Source organism: Monodon monoceros, unplaced genomic scaffold (assembly GCF_005190385.1).
Source record: "Monodon monoceros isolate NGI ecotype Baffin Bay Population unplaced genomic scaffold, NGI_Narwhal_1 Super_Scaffold_12, whole genome shotgun sequence".
NCBI classification, from domain to species: Eukaryota; Metazoa; Chordata; class Mammalia; order Artiodactyla; family Monodontidae; genus Monodon; species Monodon monoceros.
This window is the reverse complement of record NW_021703768.1, coordinates 101,875,357-101,891,455: the sequence shown is the minus strand read 5'-3', so window position 1 is coordinate 101,891,455 and position 16,099 is coordinate 101,875,357. Positions and strand designations below refer to the sequence as shown.

At 40.9% G+C, this 16,099-nt stretch overlaps 1 protein-coding gene across 1 annotated transcript in view; it reads right to left on the bottom strand.

The window, feature by feature from the left end:
• Positions 1–212: 212 nt before the first annotated feature.
• The window catches only part of PRDM6 (PR/SET domain 6), a 98,931-nt gene continuing 83,044 nt past the window's right edge, over positions 213–16,099 (bottom strand). Inside the window, exons 6-7 of the mRNA XM_029218810.1 lie at positions 7,805–7,981; positions 213–1,142 (exon numbers count right to left, since the gene is read on the bottom strand). Coding sequence (XP_029074643.1) covers positions 1,028–1,142; positions 7,805–7,981 — 292 coding nt within the window. The 3' untranslated portion in view covers positions 213–1,027. The remainder of the gene's footprint in view (positions 1,143–7,804; positions 7,982–16,099) is intronic.

Here is a 16,099-nt window from a genome sequence, read left to right as displayed (position 1 = left end):
ATTTTTTGCAGAAATGCCCCACACTCAGGAGGGCCTCCCAGGCTTCCCCTGGAGGTACGAGGAAGGAAGATGAAAGTGCCTAGAATGGTCTTGACAGTGGGGCTTGGCACTGTTTTTGCTCACATATTCAACACTTGCATAGACACAACAAAAAATTACTGGAAGCCTAATACCTTATATTCAGCCTCATACTGAAGAACTTTATTTTCGTGTTTTTTTTTAAGCTAAAATGTTATTGAAAACAAAATTTTCTCACTAGCTGCTTCAGAACAATATACTGTATTATGAAGCTCCGTACATTTTAAATGTTTTTGAAATCTTGACAGGACACTGTTAAGTCCCCATTTTTTATTTCCCCTTGAATTTTGAATTTTAAACCATCTTCTTCCACTTCCAGGTTCTTCTGCATCAAGACCAGGCTGCTGGATGGAAGGAGCTGTGAGAAAAGTGCACGAGAAATAATAAGTGTGGAAAACACAGAAATGGAGCACCCATGGGGCTGAAGATGGCCTGGACTCAGCGAAGGCTCTGGCTCCCGAATCTGTGGTCCCTGCTGGGCAGCCTGAGGCAGGCCAGGCCAATCTGAAACAGCAGGAAGAGGGCTGTACAATGGGTCCCCTTGAATCATGCTACTAAAAAAGGTGCAACGAGAAACAAGTCCCTGTGCATTCTTAGTCACAACTGTGGGCAGAAGAACCCATCCGATTCCTCCCTTTGGTATTAAATAACAGTTTAAAAAAGCTTTTTAGAAACAAAGCAAATACACGGTGGGACTGGAAATGTGAGCCATCCCAGGTTAGTTGTCCACTGAAATGAGTCTCATCCCTAGTCATAAATAAATAATCTCTCTCCTGGTCTGACTTCCACGCCAGGATCAATATCTCTTAACATCTTACTTATTTTATTACTGCTTTTGGTTTTCCGGGACTGATTGAAAGTTGCTCAGAGGAAATCTTTGGTTTTGCTTAAGTGTCCGTGACATTTAATCATGACTTTCCTTGAAGTTTAATTCCAACCAGTCAATCAGTTAATCCACTTCGATTGATTCTGGGCTCTCGGTTATTGGCTTGCACTCATTGGGCATCCGCTGGTGTCGGCTCAGCTGGGTGGCCTGCGTGAAGCTCCTCTCACACCTCTCGCACCTGGTGGAGGCAAGAGAGAAAATTGAGACCAGGGAGCAGGGCCTGCAGGTTGATGGACTTCCTCTCATCCTGCCTAATCAGAACAGACACTCCAAAGTGGCTTCAGATTTTACCGGCTCAAGAGGTTTAATTGGTGGCTCCTTCCAAGGCCTGGATGCCTGTGATGGGACAAAGCCCGGCTGATGCAGAACAGAGGGATCTGTCAATAGGCAGAGGGAAGGTGATTTCTCCAGAGAGCCCTGTCCTGCTGCAGCTCTGATCACTGTCAGTTCAAATAGATAAAGAACAAAAAGAGATTTTTAGGAGTGAGCCATCAAAGCAGCAGCTTGTCTGCAGTTTTCTGCTCCGTAACCCCAAAGAGAAATTGATGACAAATAGAATTTCACCTGCTGCTAATTTAAAATCGGGACTTCTACTCCCCTCAGCACAGCAGCCAGAGAGCCATATCTTTGAATTCGGAAACTGGAAGAAGCAGTGCATTAGTTTTCAGTGACTGTGGCGGGTGGGTGTGGGTGACCGCTTTTGGGCAAAAGCTAGAGTATCACAGCTCCACCAAAGTTAGGGTTAAAAAATGTTTGCATTGGGATAGGGGACTCAGAAAAACCCGAAATCAACCAATGTTTGTGTGCTTCAAATTCACCTCTACAAGGTACAGCAGGAAGAATGTACACGTGGGCCGTAATTAAGGGCTGGTGTGTCTGATAAGGAGAACACTGGCATCGCACTTCAGGAATATCTCCTCCTCTCCTTAACTGAAAAAAAATGCTAACCTAGAGACCCTGGGCCTAAGCCATCTTCCCTGCAACACACACCGACTAGCTTGATGGCTACACAACCTTCAAAACACACACACACACATACACGCACACTGCTGCAGCAAGCTGGGCACGGACAGTGGCTTCCCTGTCACTATTCCACTTGTCTGGGCTGCCTGGAGCACTGGCCGAGCACCCACTGGGGTACAGCAGCCCCCTCAGCACTCCCCCTAACGTCCTCTCCTGAAACCTTAAAAGGAAAAGATACTCGAGAGCTGCAGACAGTCGTTCTTCTTTTAAATAATGCAACCTCCGGTCTCAGGTCCCTGCACTAGTAGGGCTGTGGTAAAGCCATCAGAAGAAAATCCACACACGCCCAATCACTTGCCACATGCCCCACTACCCGGTAGGCAGCCCTGTCTTTTTCCTTTTGAGTAAATTATACAAAGTGCCTTGCCAGGGAAATAATTACCTATAAAAATAAAACACATCTATCCCTACTAGGGAGTCTTGCATATGTTTTATCGTTGGGAGGCTGGAGGTTGACTATCATGCTTGGATTTTTCAGGGCTCCTGCACCAGCTGAATGTGTCAGCATGAGGAAGTTGTGTTTCTTCAATTGTCTTTCGGGGGATATTTTTAGCAGCCTGTTCCACTGTTAAAAACTGCACTGTGATCTTGACAAATGTATAATGTCAGCTTTAATGTATCAGCCCTATCAGCTCAATGAAAATAACTCAGAAGTATTGATCAGCTAATGATTTTTGGTGTATTCATTAACATCCATGGGCAGCTCATCCCCTCTCCAGAGCTCCTGAAGTGCTGATGACATGCTAGTGAACTGCTGATTGTTTATTAGAAAACTGATTAGTTACTAAATTAGTGTGTCAAAATATACTACCTTTCACTGCTTGACAAACTTTCAAATTATTATATTCCTTTTTTTAAATTTTGAAGCTCTAGAATCAATTTCAAGGAGAGCAGAATAGTTTCAAAAATTGTAAGTTATGACTAGTTACCGAGGTCATGTTTTTGCACCTCTGATCTTGTGTATCAGAATATAAAGAATTCAGAAGTGGGAGGTGTAGTGCTTCACAGAAGGCAAATGTGTATGTCTATATGTAATATTAAACACCCAGACTGGGCAGAGACAGTAAGAGGGGAGTTAACATTTTTCTCCTGTGTTTGCCTAACTGCCTCACAGATATTTGCACTCATGGAACCATTTGTTGTCATAGTCAGGAAATTTACTAAGTCTATAGGGCTCTCCTGAGATCATCACTGAAAAATCATCTCTAGGGCCATCTGCTCACCCAGTGTGAGTAAAAACACGTGCAGATGTGTAGAAAATTACCTTAACTTAGATCCTTTTCCTAGGAATTTCCCCTTCCTGAGGAAAGTGGGCTACTAGAAATAATACCTACGTGTGTTGGTAATTATAAGAATGTAATTTGTATAATTACGGATGTAAAGAGAACTTGACGTAAAAATATTTTTAAATAAGGGGAGAGCCTCAGTTTTATGTTCATCATCTTTAATTTCTGAACAAAAATCCCTTCACAAATTATTTTCACGGCTTAATGGAACACATCAGAAGGACAGACTCAATGCAGATGCTTAGGTTCTGGCGGGTCAGAGTTGGACTTCAGCTGTGTTGGCACGGAATTAACCCTGAACTACAATCCCAGCCAAGTGACTGGTCATGGGCACCTCCGAGCCTGGATTTCATGCGGTTTAGCAGAATAAGAAAGAAAGAAAGATGCGGGTAATGATCCAGGAGACTAAAACTGCTCTGGCACACAGGGTCTTCCTCTCAGTGCTGACGTCACAGCCTTTAAGGAAACATTGCAGGAACAGTGAAGTGGAAAGCCATCCAAATATTTCAGCAAAGAGAAATTCCCCAACTTTCTGCCAGTGTGGGCATCTTAATGAGACTTGAGTTCCTTTTAGATCTGAGATCATCCTTTACTTAATGTGATAGTTGACTGGCTTACAGGTACAGAGGGAGCTTAACAATCGTCATCTGAAACGGACAGGTGTGCAAAACGATGTCAAGTTCTGTTCACAGAAAACCTACAGGAAGCTTTCTTTCTGGTCCTCTATGGCCTGTCACCAAATATTTCCTGAATGAAACCAAACTGCTTCGTACGTATGATGTGCTTCATGCATTTTACTGATGTGTTTTTTTGGTTTGCTTTGATTTTGCCTAGATCTTCCTAAAATATCAGATGCTCTTTGGAAAATCCTTTGATTATTTTTTATACTGAGCCAAACTGTCTTCACTTAAGGCACAAACTTAGTGGTATTTCCCCTGCTTCTAATGAAGAGGAAGAAAAGAAACTCTCCTATGGAAAGTCCTGGTCTTCCCAGGCACAAAAGCCAGGCATCAAGCAGCTCACATGGATCCTGGGCAGAGCGGCCTCTCTGAGATGTTGAGAGATTATGTTTAGTAACAGAGAAGGAGAAGGGGTTCTCACTGTAAAGAGTAAGTTTGAGACTGACAACTTCCTTCCCTCCTTCCTTCTTTCCTCTTTTCGATAAAGTGCTTGGCAATTGCTGTGAGATGAAATGATGTCTTGATTTTGTTCCTTGTTCTCCACGACTTCCAGCCGCACAGTACAAACGGAAAGTACAAACTTCAATATGATCCTTTGATATGTGCTTTTCCTATGATCTCCTTCACCTTATAAATTCTGCATCCACAGCCTAGGTTAGCTGCTGACAAGCCCATGATCTAGCTAGAGCATGGGGGATGGAGTCTTTCAGTGGCATTTCAGCCAATCAGATTGTGAGACAAAGCCTGGAGTGAAACTCTCATCTCTTACTGCCAAATCTTCTCCAGGCTTCTTGTATGGCAATAATCTTGATCTGCCTTGAAAAATCACTTTTCAGCAGAAGATTTTAGAAGCTAGAAAAGGCTTTCCCCTGTTGTGGCCTGGCCCCTAACAATCTTGCAAAGGCCTCCCAGGCCCTGGGTGGGTAGGACAATTTGGGGACTGAGCCATTTGGGGCATGGGTTGTGTATCTTTACAAGATTCTTTTCTTTCTTTGCAACATTGTTTCAGCCAATACCCATTAGTTGAAGTAGTAAAATTAACCATTGTGGCAAAATCCATTTTATTGACTAATCTGCAATAAACTTTTTTTGAATGTTTGTTTTATAGGCTTGTAAAAGGATATCCTCATAATATTTACAAATGTCCATGGGATGGATATCCATGAGCTATGGTTGGAAGATTCCCAAAATTCCCTTGGGGTAGTTCAATCCTGAATGATCTGGTTGTATACACTGAAGGATTTAGCTTTCCATTTCCTAGAAGACGTTTAAATTTTGCACTTATAAAATACACGTACACTCAGTTCTCCCCTGGCAATATGTTTAACATTTTATAAATTTAAAAAAACAAACTCTACAGCATATGGCTATCTTAATATGAGAAGAAGCAGGAGGAACTAAAACAGGCACAGTGAATCTAATCCAACCAACTCTGGTGTTTCCTTTTTTGTTTTTCCAGATGAAATCAGGTTATGGTCCCCAAAAATACTTTGAGAAAGGAAAAACATACAAGTACTAAAGCCCTTCAAATATTAATCTGATGAATTAAAATTAAGTTAAAATGGCACCTCTATTGGAAACAGGACAAAAACAGGATATTAAGGAAAAAAAACTGACTGGAGTCAACGAGGTTATACTTAAGTAACACCTTAACATTAATAGAAATCTATTTCCCATGCTGACCCTGAAACCTCTTCAATTAATTACTAAAATCTATTTACACAGCAACAAGATAAAAATCAATCTGATTCCTGGTACTGTATCCATCTGGCTACCCTCTCTAATATAAGGGGCCAGGAGGATTGTCAGTCCTCCTGCGTCTCTGCTTTTGAAGAGCTCTCTTGCTCAAAGGCACAGGGAATGTGCCATTGTCATCTTCTACATCTAGAACAGTGGTGAAACCAGAATCTGTGAACCCCCGAGGGCCTAGGGGAAATGACAAAGCCCACTGTGCAGACACAGACACCTGCCATAGGGAACTCGAGGACTGTGCTAACCTACCTGGCCCTTAAGGGTAGATTTAAAAAAAGGGCCCCTTGGGGCTATGGCAGCCCCAGAGGGCACAGCTTGGCTGGCGTAGTGCAGGTTGGATTTTTAGACCCCATCCAGTGCCCTCAGCCAGATGCCTTTATGCAGTAAATAAGCCCCACCTGTGTACACAGACAAAAATTAAAACTTTTCACTATTAATTAATATCATAAATTAAACCTCAATGGAAAACAGTTAAGAATAATGAATAGAGGTAACTAATTCATGGGGAGGTGGGTAAAGATGACAGCCTTTTATGAGCCTCTCCCTCTCCTGGCAGACACCAAGGCAGGCAGGACCCAGACCAGCAGGACTCTGCCACCCCAAGCTGAGCCCAGTCTCAGGCCAAGCACCATGGCAACTGCATGCTACGCCAGCAGGTCCAGAGGGAAAAGCATGGGTAATGAGACTCTGGGAAGACTCCTTGGCTGAGACCAAGAAAGGAGATTCACCTCCTACTGCCTGAATCATTTCCTTTCTTGCTTGATCTTGTCCTACAGAAGGTAAACAGGCTGTTCATCCATGCCCTTTTCATGTTCCTCCTTAATCAAGGAAAGTCATTATGGCAAATGAGGAAAGAGAGATATAAGAGAGTTGAACAAAAAAGAGTCTATCACACAGACAGTAAAATCTGCTCTGAGATGACCAACCACTCACCCAAGCTGGCTCACCCTCCCAAGCCTTTCCATGTCCCACATGGGCTACCAGAAAGCCTCCTTTCCTTTGTATGTCTGCAAAACTCCTACTCATCATTCAAAACACATCTTAAACATCTTCTCCAGATAGCACTGATTACTCCACTTTCGTGCTACCCCGAAACACTGTATATACATGCCTTATTGTTTTTCACTTTTGCACCCTTCACCCTAGGTGGTAATACTTGCTTATTAATTGGGCTTCCCCATAAACTATGAGGTCTTCAAAGACTAGGGGGCTGAGTTTCATTCACCTTTATATCTCTTGTGCCTAGCAGCGTGCCTAGTACAAAAGAAGGTGTTCAATAAATATTTGCTGAATGAATGAACACATATATACATGAATGAATGAATGAGTGAGCGAGTGAATGAAGAGACCATCTTGCAGGATTCAGATGTCCACCGTTTTCATGACTGTGCTAGATCTAGAAACATAGTCTCTCGCTCAGGTGCCCTTACCTTGCCAAAGCCCTTGGAATTCCGTTCTCTTTCCACATTCCCTGAATCCTCAAGGACTCAGACATGTCCTATGTTTGGTTTGGTTTTTCTTTTTTGCATTAACATGATAAGTCTGAGATCCAAAGGGCACGCTGAAAAGCTACCAATTGGCTGCTATAATAGATTCAAACCCCCTTAACAAATATAAAAGAGGAGGAAATCGTTCATCAGAATCCTAAAGGGTTCAGATTTCCCAAGAGACGATTCATTCAGCTGTCCTCGATTGTGGCCACCTCGCTGATGGTCAGGGGACTTGCTTGCTGATGGCCAGAGATGGTATTCTGCATGTCTCCCAGCTCAAATTCTAGAAGCACAGACCCTCAGACACCAGAAAGAATCTTAAAGTTACTTACTCCTACTTCCTGATTTTACTGGTGAGAAAACAGACCATGAAGAACGTCTCATGTCCAATGTTGCACAGCTCAACCCAGGATCAGTGTATACATTTCCTGACTTCATTTCCCCAGTATCGACCACTAAACAAGTGGGGCCTTTTGCAGCCTGGACGCTGACTTTCTAAAACAGCTTTCTCCACCAGTTTGCTGAGCCAGGCAGTGCTGGGCCACCTTGTCTGCCGGCTCTCAGGAAAGGCTCAGAGAAAGAAGGGATACGGTGCGAGCCGCTACTTACTTGAAGGGCTTTTCTCCAGTGTGGGTTCGGATGTGGTTGTTGAGCGTGGTGGCCCCAGCAAAGGCACGACCACAGTAGCCACATTTGAAAGGCCGGTCACTGGAGTGAGTGACCACGTGGTTCCTCAGTTCTGAAGGCTGGGAAAAGGACTGGGAGCAGTGGCCGCACTGGTACGGTCTGAAACAAATGAAGACACTGCCTGGTCATTACATTCTATGTCAGTCAGCAGACGTTAGCATCACGAGGCAAGGGCCAAAACGTTCTGGTGACGTTCTCTCAGTTTCTGTAACAAAGCATAGCACTGGGGCTGCTAGGTTCTCATGGCTATACTTGTTGCCACACGAACAAAATTAACAGAGCTGATGAGAGCCGTTCATTCCCCAAAGAATATTCCTTTCCGGTATTAGCCATACCATTTCAAGAACTCCTATTTCTTGTTTTGAGCCCCACCCCCAGGCAAATATTGGAGCGTTGAGAGTACAGACTTGATGAAGCACAACAGTACAAGAGAAGATATGTAATTGTCTCTCGTAATTCTGGGGCACTTTAACTTTTCAAAGTGCTTTAACATCAATGATCTAGTTTAATCTTTACAATAATCCTCTCAGGGAAAGCGGATGTTATGATCTCTTGTCAGTTCAGAAAAATGAGGATAAACTGTCCTCAAAGGAAATAAGCTCTTGATGCCAAGGTCACACTAGGGTGACTCTGGACCTTATTCTAAGTCCCAGGTAAAGATGCAGGCAAGTCAGCAAGCTGCATGTGTGTTTTAATAGATACTAGACTGTCCTGGGGTCTGTCTATAGCGCACCCCCAACTTGGGGTTGTGTGATCGTGCACAGGCCAACACAGGCGTGCACCCAGATTTGTTTCTTTGTAAAAGAAATCCTGACTTCTACTTACTCTCTCCCCGCCCCGACCTAAACTGATATTTATCCACTGGGTCTTTTTTCGTGAACTTCGGCTCCCCAGTTTAATCTGGTAGCAAGCAATGATTTATAGCAGCACAGAAATGACAGGATGTCACTATGCTTGCAGGAGGACTGGGATGCAAAAGCAAATGGAAGGAAGTTGTGACAAATACCTGATAATTAGCAAGATTATCAGAGCGCATTCTTTTCAGCTCATGAGAAAGAAATCAATTTTTGGTTTTCATAAAATAAATTAAAATTCTGTCTTCTCTACAGAAGTTCTTCTGCTTACTTAAGTAGAATCTGGTGAGTGATATAAAACCTGGGGAGTTTTCCCTATTCGAGGCTATTTCATATCATTCCTTGACAGGGCTGTAATTTGTTTATCAAAATTTTTCTTGAGAAAATTAATAATCTGTCATGAGCGATATCAACAGAGCTCAGGAAACCTTGGTTTGTGGCTCAGAAATTTCTGGCTGCGTTTAGAAAGCCAATGGCAAAAGCAGACTTAATTGCTCTACCTTTAGCAAATGCATAAGCTCCAATGACCAGAAACCAAAATGAAGGGCTAGGAAACAATGGTGACCGAGCATGTACAACAATTCAATTACATGCAAAATAAAGTGTACCCTCTCATTTGTCAAGTGAAGTGCTTAATTGTGGCTACTTGCCTCACTGAACACAAATACGATTATTTTACCAGGCTTCAGCGCACTGAGCACTGATTGTAGAATTTTTTAGCTTGATTAATAGTCTGGGATTGGTCAATAACTCAATACTATACAATTTTAATTACTTACATTTAGAAATCTATCTAACTGCTCTCAAACAAGTTTCAAAGAAATATATATAAGAGTCCGTGGTAAGGAGTTTATCAAACTTGACAAATTGCACATGCATTTAATTACAATCATGAAATAAAGCTTTGAAGCCATTAAAATCATATGTAGATGAAAATATCCTTTTGTCAAATTTATTCTTTGTAGTAACCATTAACCTTAAAGGAGTCCTCAAGAAATCATTCTCTCAGGGGTGAATTTTTTAAACGTATTGAAGATTATAAACAAAATAATATATGAATATATGCTATATCCACTGACAATTGATTTTTCTAATAGTAAAGGACCATTAACATTTATTAGCTTCTGGTTATCTATTTTTAATAGCTATCACAATAAACAATTAGCCACTAAATAAAACCAATTAATCTTTTTTTTCTGACTCTGCTGTCAGAAGTTGGGGTGATTTATTTCCTATAGTCCGAAGTCATTCCATCCTTTTTATGCTAATAGTCAAGGTGGCAAAGATTTACACACAGAAGAGATGACCACAGAGAGGCTTTTGCTGAATTCTTATATCAAGGTAACACCAATCAAAGGCAAATCAGATTATAAAACATCACCTTGGCCAGTACCAGCCTGAGCGGTATTTGCTAGGTATCCCGTGACAGCTTTTAAAACTTTGCAGAATTCAGCTGACTGAATGGAACAACCTCGAATGGGCGAGATGGGAGAGGTGAGTCCTGCTTTAGCCTCTGACCCCAATTAGCTGTGGGACTTGACAAGTCGCCCAACATCCCTGACTCTCCATCTCCTCATCTCTTTGGTAAGCAGGATGGACTGAAGTAGATGCCCTCTCGCATCCCATCATGTTCTGCTCCCGCTTTCAGATAATCAACAAGCACGTGCCACCTAAGGATCTGTCCAAGACGTGGCCTCACAGTAGACAGCATCGACAATGTGACCTCCATCCTCCATCGTATGTACCAGCCAGTGCCCTGCAGGGAGAGCTTTCCACGGTTTTGTGTGTCTAGTCATGCTAACTAGAATACAGACCATTTAAACTTACTTGGTAAACAGTTGAGAATTCAGAGCAAGAAGAAAATCTAGTACCAAAATACAGGACCCAACTTTAGTTGATCTCAAAAAACAAAGTGATATCCCTTTAATCCTGGTACCTTAAAGAGTAAGATTTTAGAGCATATCGTCATATTCACCGTTGCAGAAACTGATTTAATGCAGAATTTAGAACTAAAGTGTGTACTCTATTTGCCACTGTGTTAAAAGATTCCCTCTCTCAGCCTAGAAATATATGGAAAGTTAGGCCTCAGAAAATATAGACAAGATACTTCTTTCCCTAGATTTTCAACATTTCCTAAAAATGAATAAAAGGAAATGCTCAAAAAGTAATTTTAACATTAATTGTATCCTAGAGTTCATCTAAGGGCATAGGAATACATTCAAGACAGAATGAAATCTTCAAACCCAAGAGCGGGGCTTACTTAGAAAACATCATCATCACCACAGAATCTCAGACATCATAACTTCTTTTGGGACAACTGACCACGGGATTTAAGACTCTGCATGGATGTTTTTAGTAGCACACCCTGACTCCTCACCTCTTAGGTTACAGCTAAAGGGCTTTGGGGGCACAGAATCAGTTGCCATTACTCAGCTTTTTATTGTGATGACTAACATTCCCATTAACTTTTCAAGGTCTGGTCAAAGGGTCAATACTGTGGTGGGGGAGTGGCAGGTACAAACTACTGGGTGTGAGATAGGCTCCAGGATGCATTGTACAACATGGGGAATAGAGCCAATATTTTGTAATAACTGTAAATGGAGTGTAACCTTTAAAAATTGGATATTAAAAAAAAAGACTCATAGAATAAAGGGTGGGGTTTGAAAAGTTCTACAAATACTAAAGGGATAAAAAAGTGAAAAAATAAAATATCGTCAACCAAAAAAAATTAAAAAGTAAGCCTTAATTTCTTAAACTTTTGGACACAATCAATTTCAAATCCCAAGTTCTGCTCCCTTTGATGTGTCATACCAGAAGCAGCCCAGGAGGACTGGCATAGTCAAGTGCTATGTTCAGCTTCACTCTTTGTAGGATCTCATGTCATTCAGCAGCTAAATGGGACTCTCCTTTCTAAAGCACTTTGATTCTTTCCAAGTCATCATACACATACAGCATTATATTATTCTCAAAACAAATGCAATGAGCATTCTTCACAAAGAGATAACATTTCATAACCAGTAAAAACTTTTGGCAGGGTTTTTTTTTTTAACGCTACTTGAGACATCTAGCAGTGCTGTCAATGACGGAAGTGTTCTATAACTACACTATCCAATATGGGAACCACTAGCCACAAGCAGCTACTGAGCACTGGAAATGCGGCTAGGGTGACTGAGAAACTGAAGTATTATTTTACTTAACTTTGATTAATTTAAATTTAAATAGCCTTGTGTGGCTTGTTCCAACACAGAAATATCAAGCTTCACGAAAAACTAGAATGTGCTCTGTCCTCAACAACGAAATATCTAAAAAACAGACAAAGCCTGTGTCGATTTAGTTAGCGTATATCAATGCCAGTAGATTTTTAAGCAAAAAGAAAGCAGCAAGACAATTTTGTATGTCCCCTGGCATTCTCTGTAACTGGTGGCTCCTCTGCTAAAGATGACTCCAGTAAAATGTGCAATTCATTTACTTTGAGTCTGTAATTGGTTTGTTGTACACATAGGAAAAGGATGAAACATTTAACAAAATTAAGTGTGGTTTGGTTTAAAATATTATTAATCCTTCTTTGATTTTTCTTTCATGGCATGAAAGCCTCCAGGACAAAAGTTGTTCAGTTGGGCCCACAACTGAACAACAAGCAAGGAATGTCTCCTTGCTCCCCGTCAGTCAAGCCCAAGTGCACATCTCCCGAGACTTCATACAGGGCGTTACTTAGGTCCACTGCTAGCTGTGTGGAGTGAGAAAAGAACTAAGCTCTATGTAAGGAGAAAAAGATTTCAGGAAAGTGGCTCAAGTATGCAGCCGAAACACTGGGAGAACATGGAAAGAAGGTAACCTTCACACTTGGGGGAGGGGGAAACAATGGAACACGAGAACACTGACACATTCCAAAGAAACTATTATGGTGATGGATTATCTCCAGGCTCCTCCCACCAAACAGCTCCTTCTAGAGTTATCTTCCCCTCTGGTACCACCACACCCAATTATAAACAAGGATACTCAAAACATAAATGTGAACGGCTGACAGTATGCCCAGGAGGCTAAAGGCAAACTTTCCCCAGGTAGCACAATCAGAAAGGAAAGGAAAAGGATGCAAAATAAAGATAAGCACTAAAAAGACATTCTGCAGAAAATAAAAGAGAACATATCCATCAGAAAGTAATCCACTATGATTGAAGGCATTGCTTACCCCTTTCTGGACTGCCCCCGCCCCCAAATGGGACTGTTGAGAGTTTCTGTAGCAGAAAAACAGAAGAGAAAAGGGATTTCTAATTCCTGTTTCAGGCACAAGTCAGTCAAGCTGCCCTGGCCCAGGTAATAAGCTTATGCCAAACCTCAAATGTTTATGAGGTCCCTAAGTCCCTAGTCCTTAGTCTAGATCTAGGTTAATCTAGATTCCGACAGCTTCTTCCCTTTGAATTCACTCAGGAAAGAAAAAGTCAGTAGCTTGAGAAAAAAGAAGAGACTTTTGGTTTTGTATGTTTAACAGAATAAAATCAAGAAATAACGATTCTGTGCCTCCTGGGCTCTCATACGGGTATGTTTTTATCTTTAATGCTAATTCCTACTTTGAAAGGTCAAATGGAATTTTTTTCTGCGTTCAATGTAAATAACACGGTAGTGAAAAATGGTAATGCTGGCAACCCAGGGTATCCTCGGATCTCCTTCCTTTATATCAAGGCATAGACTTACTGATGGTCCCTCACATGAAAAAGCTCACAAATAAAGACACACACAGTCTCTTTCATGAAGGTTCAAATGTCTTGGGTTTCATGGCCAAATATTCAGTGTGCTGAGTGAAAAATCTTTTGGACCTAAGATTCGGGGGCCTGTTTCAAATTTGGACGTGTTTGAAACTCTAACCTGTTTACTTTCTGACTTTGTCTTCTGTGTCTCCCTTTCTTGCCTCTAGTTCTAGCAAGATTTTCCTAGCAAAATAAAACGTTTGAGTTTTTCAAATAGAAGGGAAATGGTTTCTGACTGGCAGGTTCTAAGCTTTTTCACTGTATATGGCTGAATGGGCACAAACCGCCAAAAACTAAAAGCCACCGAATTTATGGAGTCAATCACTAAAGAAAATATGTATATTCAGCAGTTGTAAGTCTCCACATGGATAATAAGAGGAATGACTCCAAATTTCACAACCGTGCACAAACTGATGTTTCATTTTAGTTCTGCATGTTTCTCCTCTTTAGCAATTCACCTGTGTGGTCAAGAATTAGGGAAAGTATCTTGTACTTCAAAACTTGCCGGTACCAGGAGAGCATGCTAGGTTCTAGAACATCATACAGAACATATATGCTAAAAGCAAATTATGTAACTCAATGAAATTATGTATCTCAATGAAACTAGTGGGTCAAAGAGACTGGGCATCTCTATTTCCCTTATCTCCAGCAATCAACTCAGATGTGATGGAGTAATTCAAGCTTCTCCCCATTACTAGTAAGAAACATTGTACTTTCTTACTTTGCCTATAAAGGGACTAATTCTTTGAACTTATAATTCTTAGTTTTAACTTATTCATGAATGACGGTGAATCATACCACCTCTTAAGTCTTCACCAACAAAGCACAGGGAAGAGAGAAGTAGGAACCCACTGCTTTAATAATGTGATTCCACCCTGGTGATCTACCTGAATATCAAGCACATTACTTCACCTTATCTGGGAACCTGGCCAAACGACACCTGGGCATCTGCATCAAATAAGCCCACCAGGGTCTCGCACTGGATGGGAGTCTCAAGCCACTTGGATTTTTGCCAGTAACTCTAGATTAGCTTGGAATCAGCGATGACCTAACAGTCTCTCGTGGAAGTCTATTTTGTACATGTAAGTTTTCTAATTTGTAGGGTACTTTTCTGACAGATTACATAGATGCTTTATAAATTCTGACATTATTATTTGACAGAACAGACTTCATAGGGACTTAAACCATAATCCACATACAGTTTTCGAAGTGTAACTGGGGTCAGACAAAATAGTCTGTTTTGCTAACTTTCTGTTTACCAAGACATATTTTCATTGTTTTATATGACATTCAGCATGAAACTGTATCATACCCAAAGCTAAGCTTTCTGTTCCTGTATCCAGAAACTTTCAACTATCATTTCATCTTACTTTGTATGTTCAGTTACTATGACCACAATGAACCTGTGCAAATAACAGATCCATACACCTAAACTCATTCAATTCAAAAAGCGTTTATAATAACAAGATTTTAATGCATTTTTATATTTAAAAAAATAAAATGCTTTGCAAACTCTGAATAGATATATCTTGAGGCTATCTGTATACTTGCAAGGAAGGCAGACTTTAAAAAAAAAACCCTGTTGGAGTAAGGAAAACATTTTCAAAACTTTTGTGTCCCTTCTAAAGCCAGTAATACTAAGATATGCAGAAGTCCGTGGATATTTTCACCAGGGGACTCTCCTATTGAAGGTAAAAGATTATAAAGACACAACCACCTTAACAGCTGTAATACAAATGCTTCAACATCAATCAGTCACAGCAATGCTTGATGCCAAGCAAGTAGTTTCTAGAATGGCACAAATAAAAATATATACACATGTAAATGTGCACATGTACCCTAAAATGGATCATTATTATTTCTGAAAAGATTCACCCCCTCTCCACCACACTTCTATCCTCCCTGCCTGCTTGGGTTCGAGTACACTGTCGTATCCTGCAGAGCTGGGAGGGGAGAGTTGGGTGTATATCATAAGGCAAGGAGAGCTGAGTGGCTTAAGGTTAATCAGTGGCCAAATTAAGAAAATAATTCCAGAGTCCTGCTTTCGAGTCTCCTATCCTACTTCCAAAATTTACTTTCTGCTTTTATACTCAAAATATTCTTAGATATTTGGGGTTTAATCAAATTTTCATAGGATGTGAAGGGGAGATAAAACACTGTCCTTTCTTATTGAATTAATTTGATTTTTGTCTTTTGCACTCCCAGCTATCAAGACTGTCGAATAAACCAGTTTTGACTCATAAATAATAGTTCCATTATATCTACTGTGCCACTTGTCAGAGTACCTGAAATTTTAATTCACTTGTTCAGCTAAATTTCATCCTCAGTTCATGGCCATAAAATTCTTTATTGACAAACTTTCAAAGCAACTTTGACTCTGAGGTATCTAGTCAACATTTTTCTTCTGTGTGGATATTAGTTTATTGAATAAGTGGCATCTGTTTTCCTCCTCATCACTAGCAGAGTAGGTATTTCCTTTTGACAGCTTTGCAGGATTTATGGGTTTGCATGCTCTGAAGAAAAATAGTACTAAGCAAAAAATTCCAATTCATTACCTCTTAGTACTTAATTAAGTTCATACCCACGGCACACTGGAGGTGAACCCTGAGACGACTGAA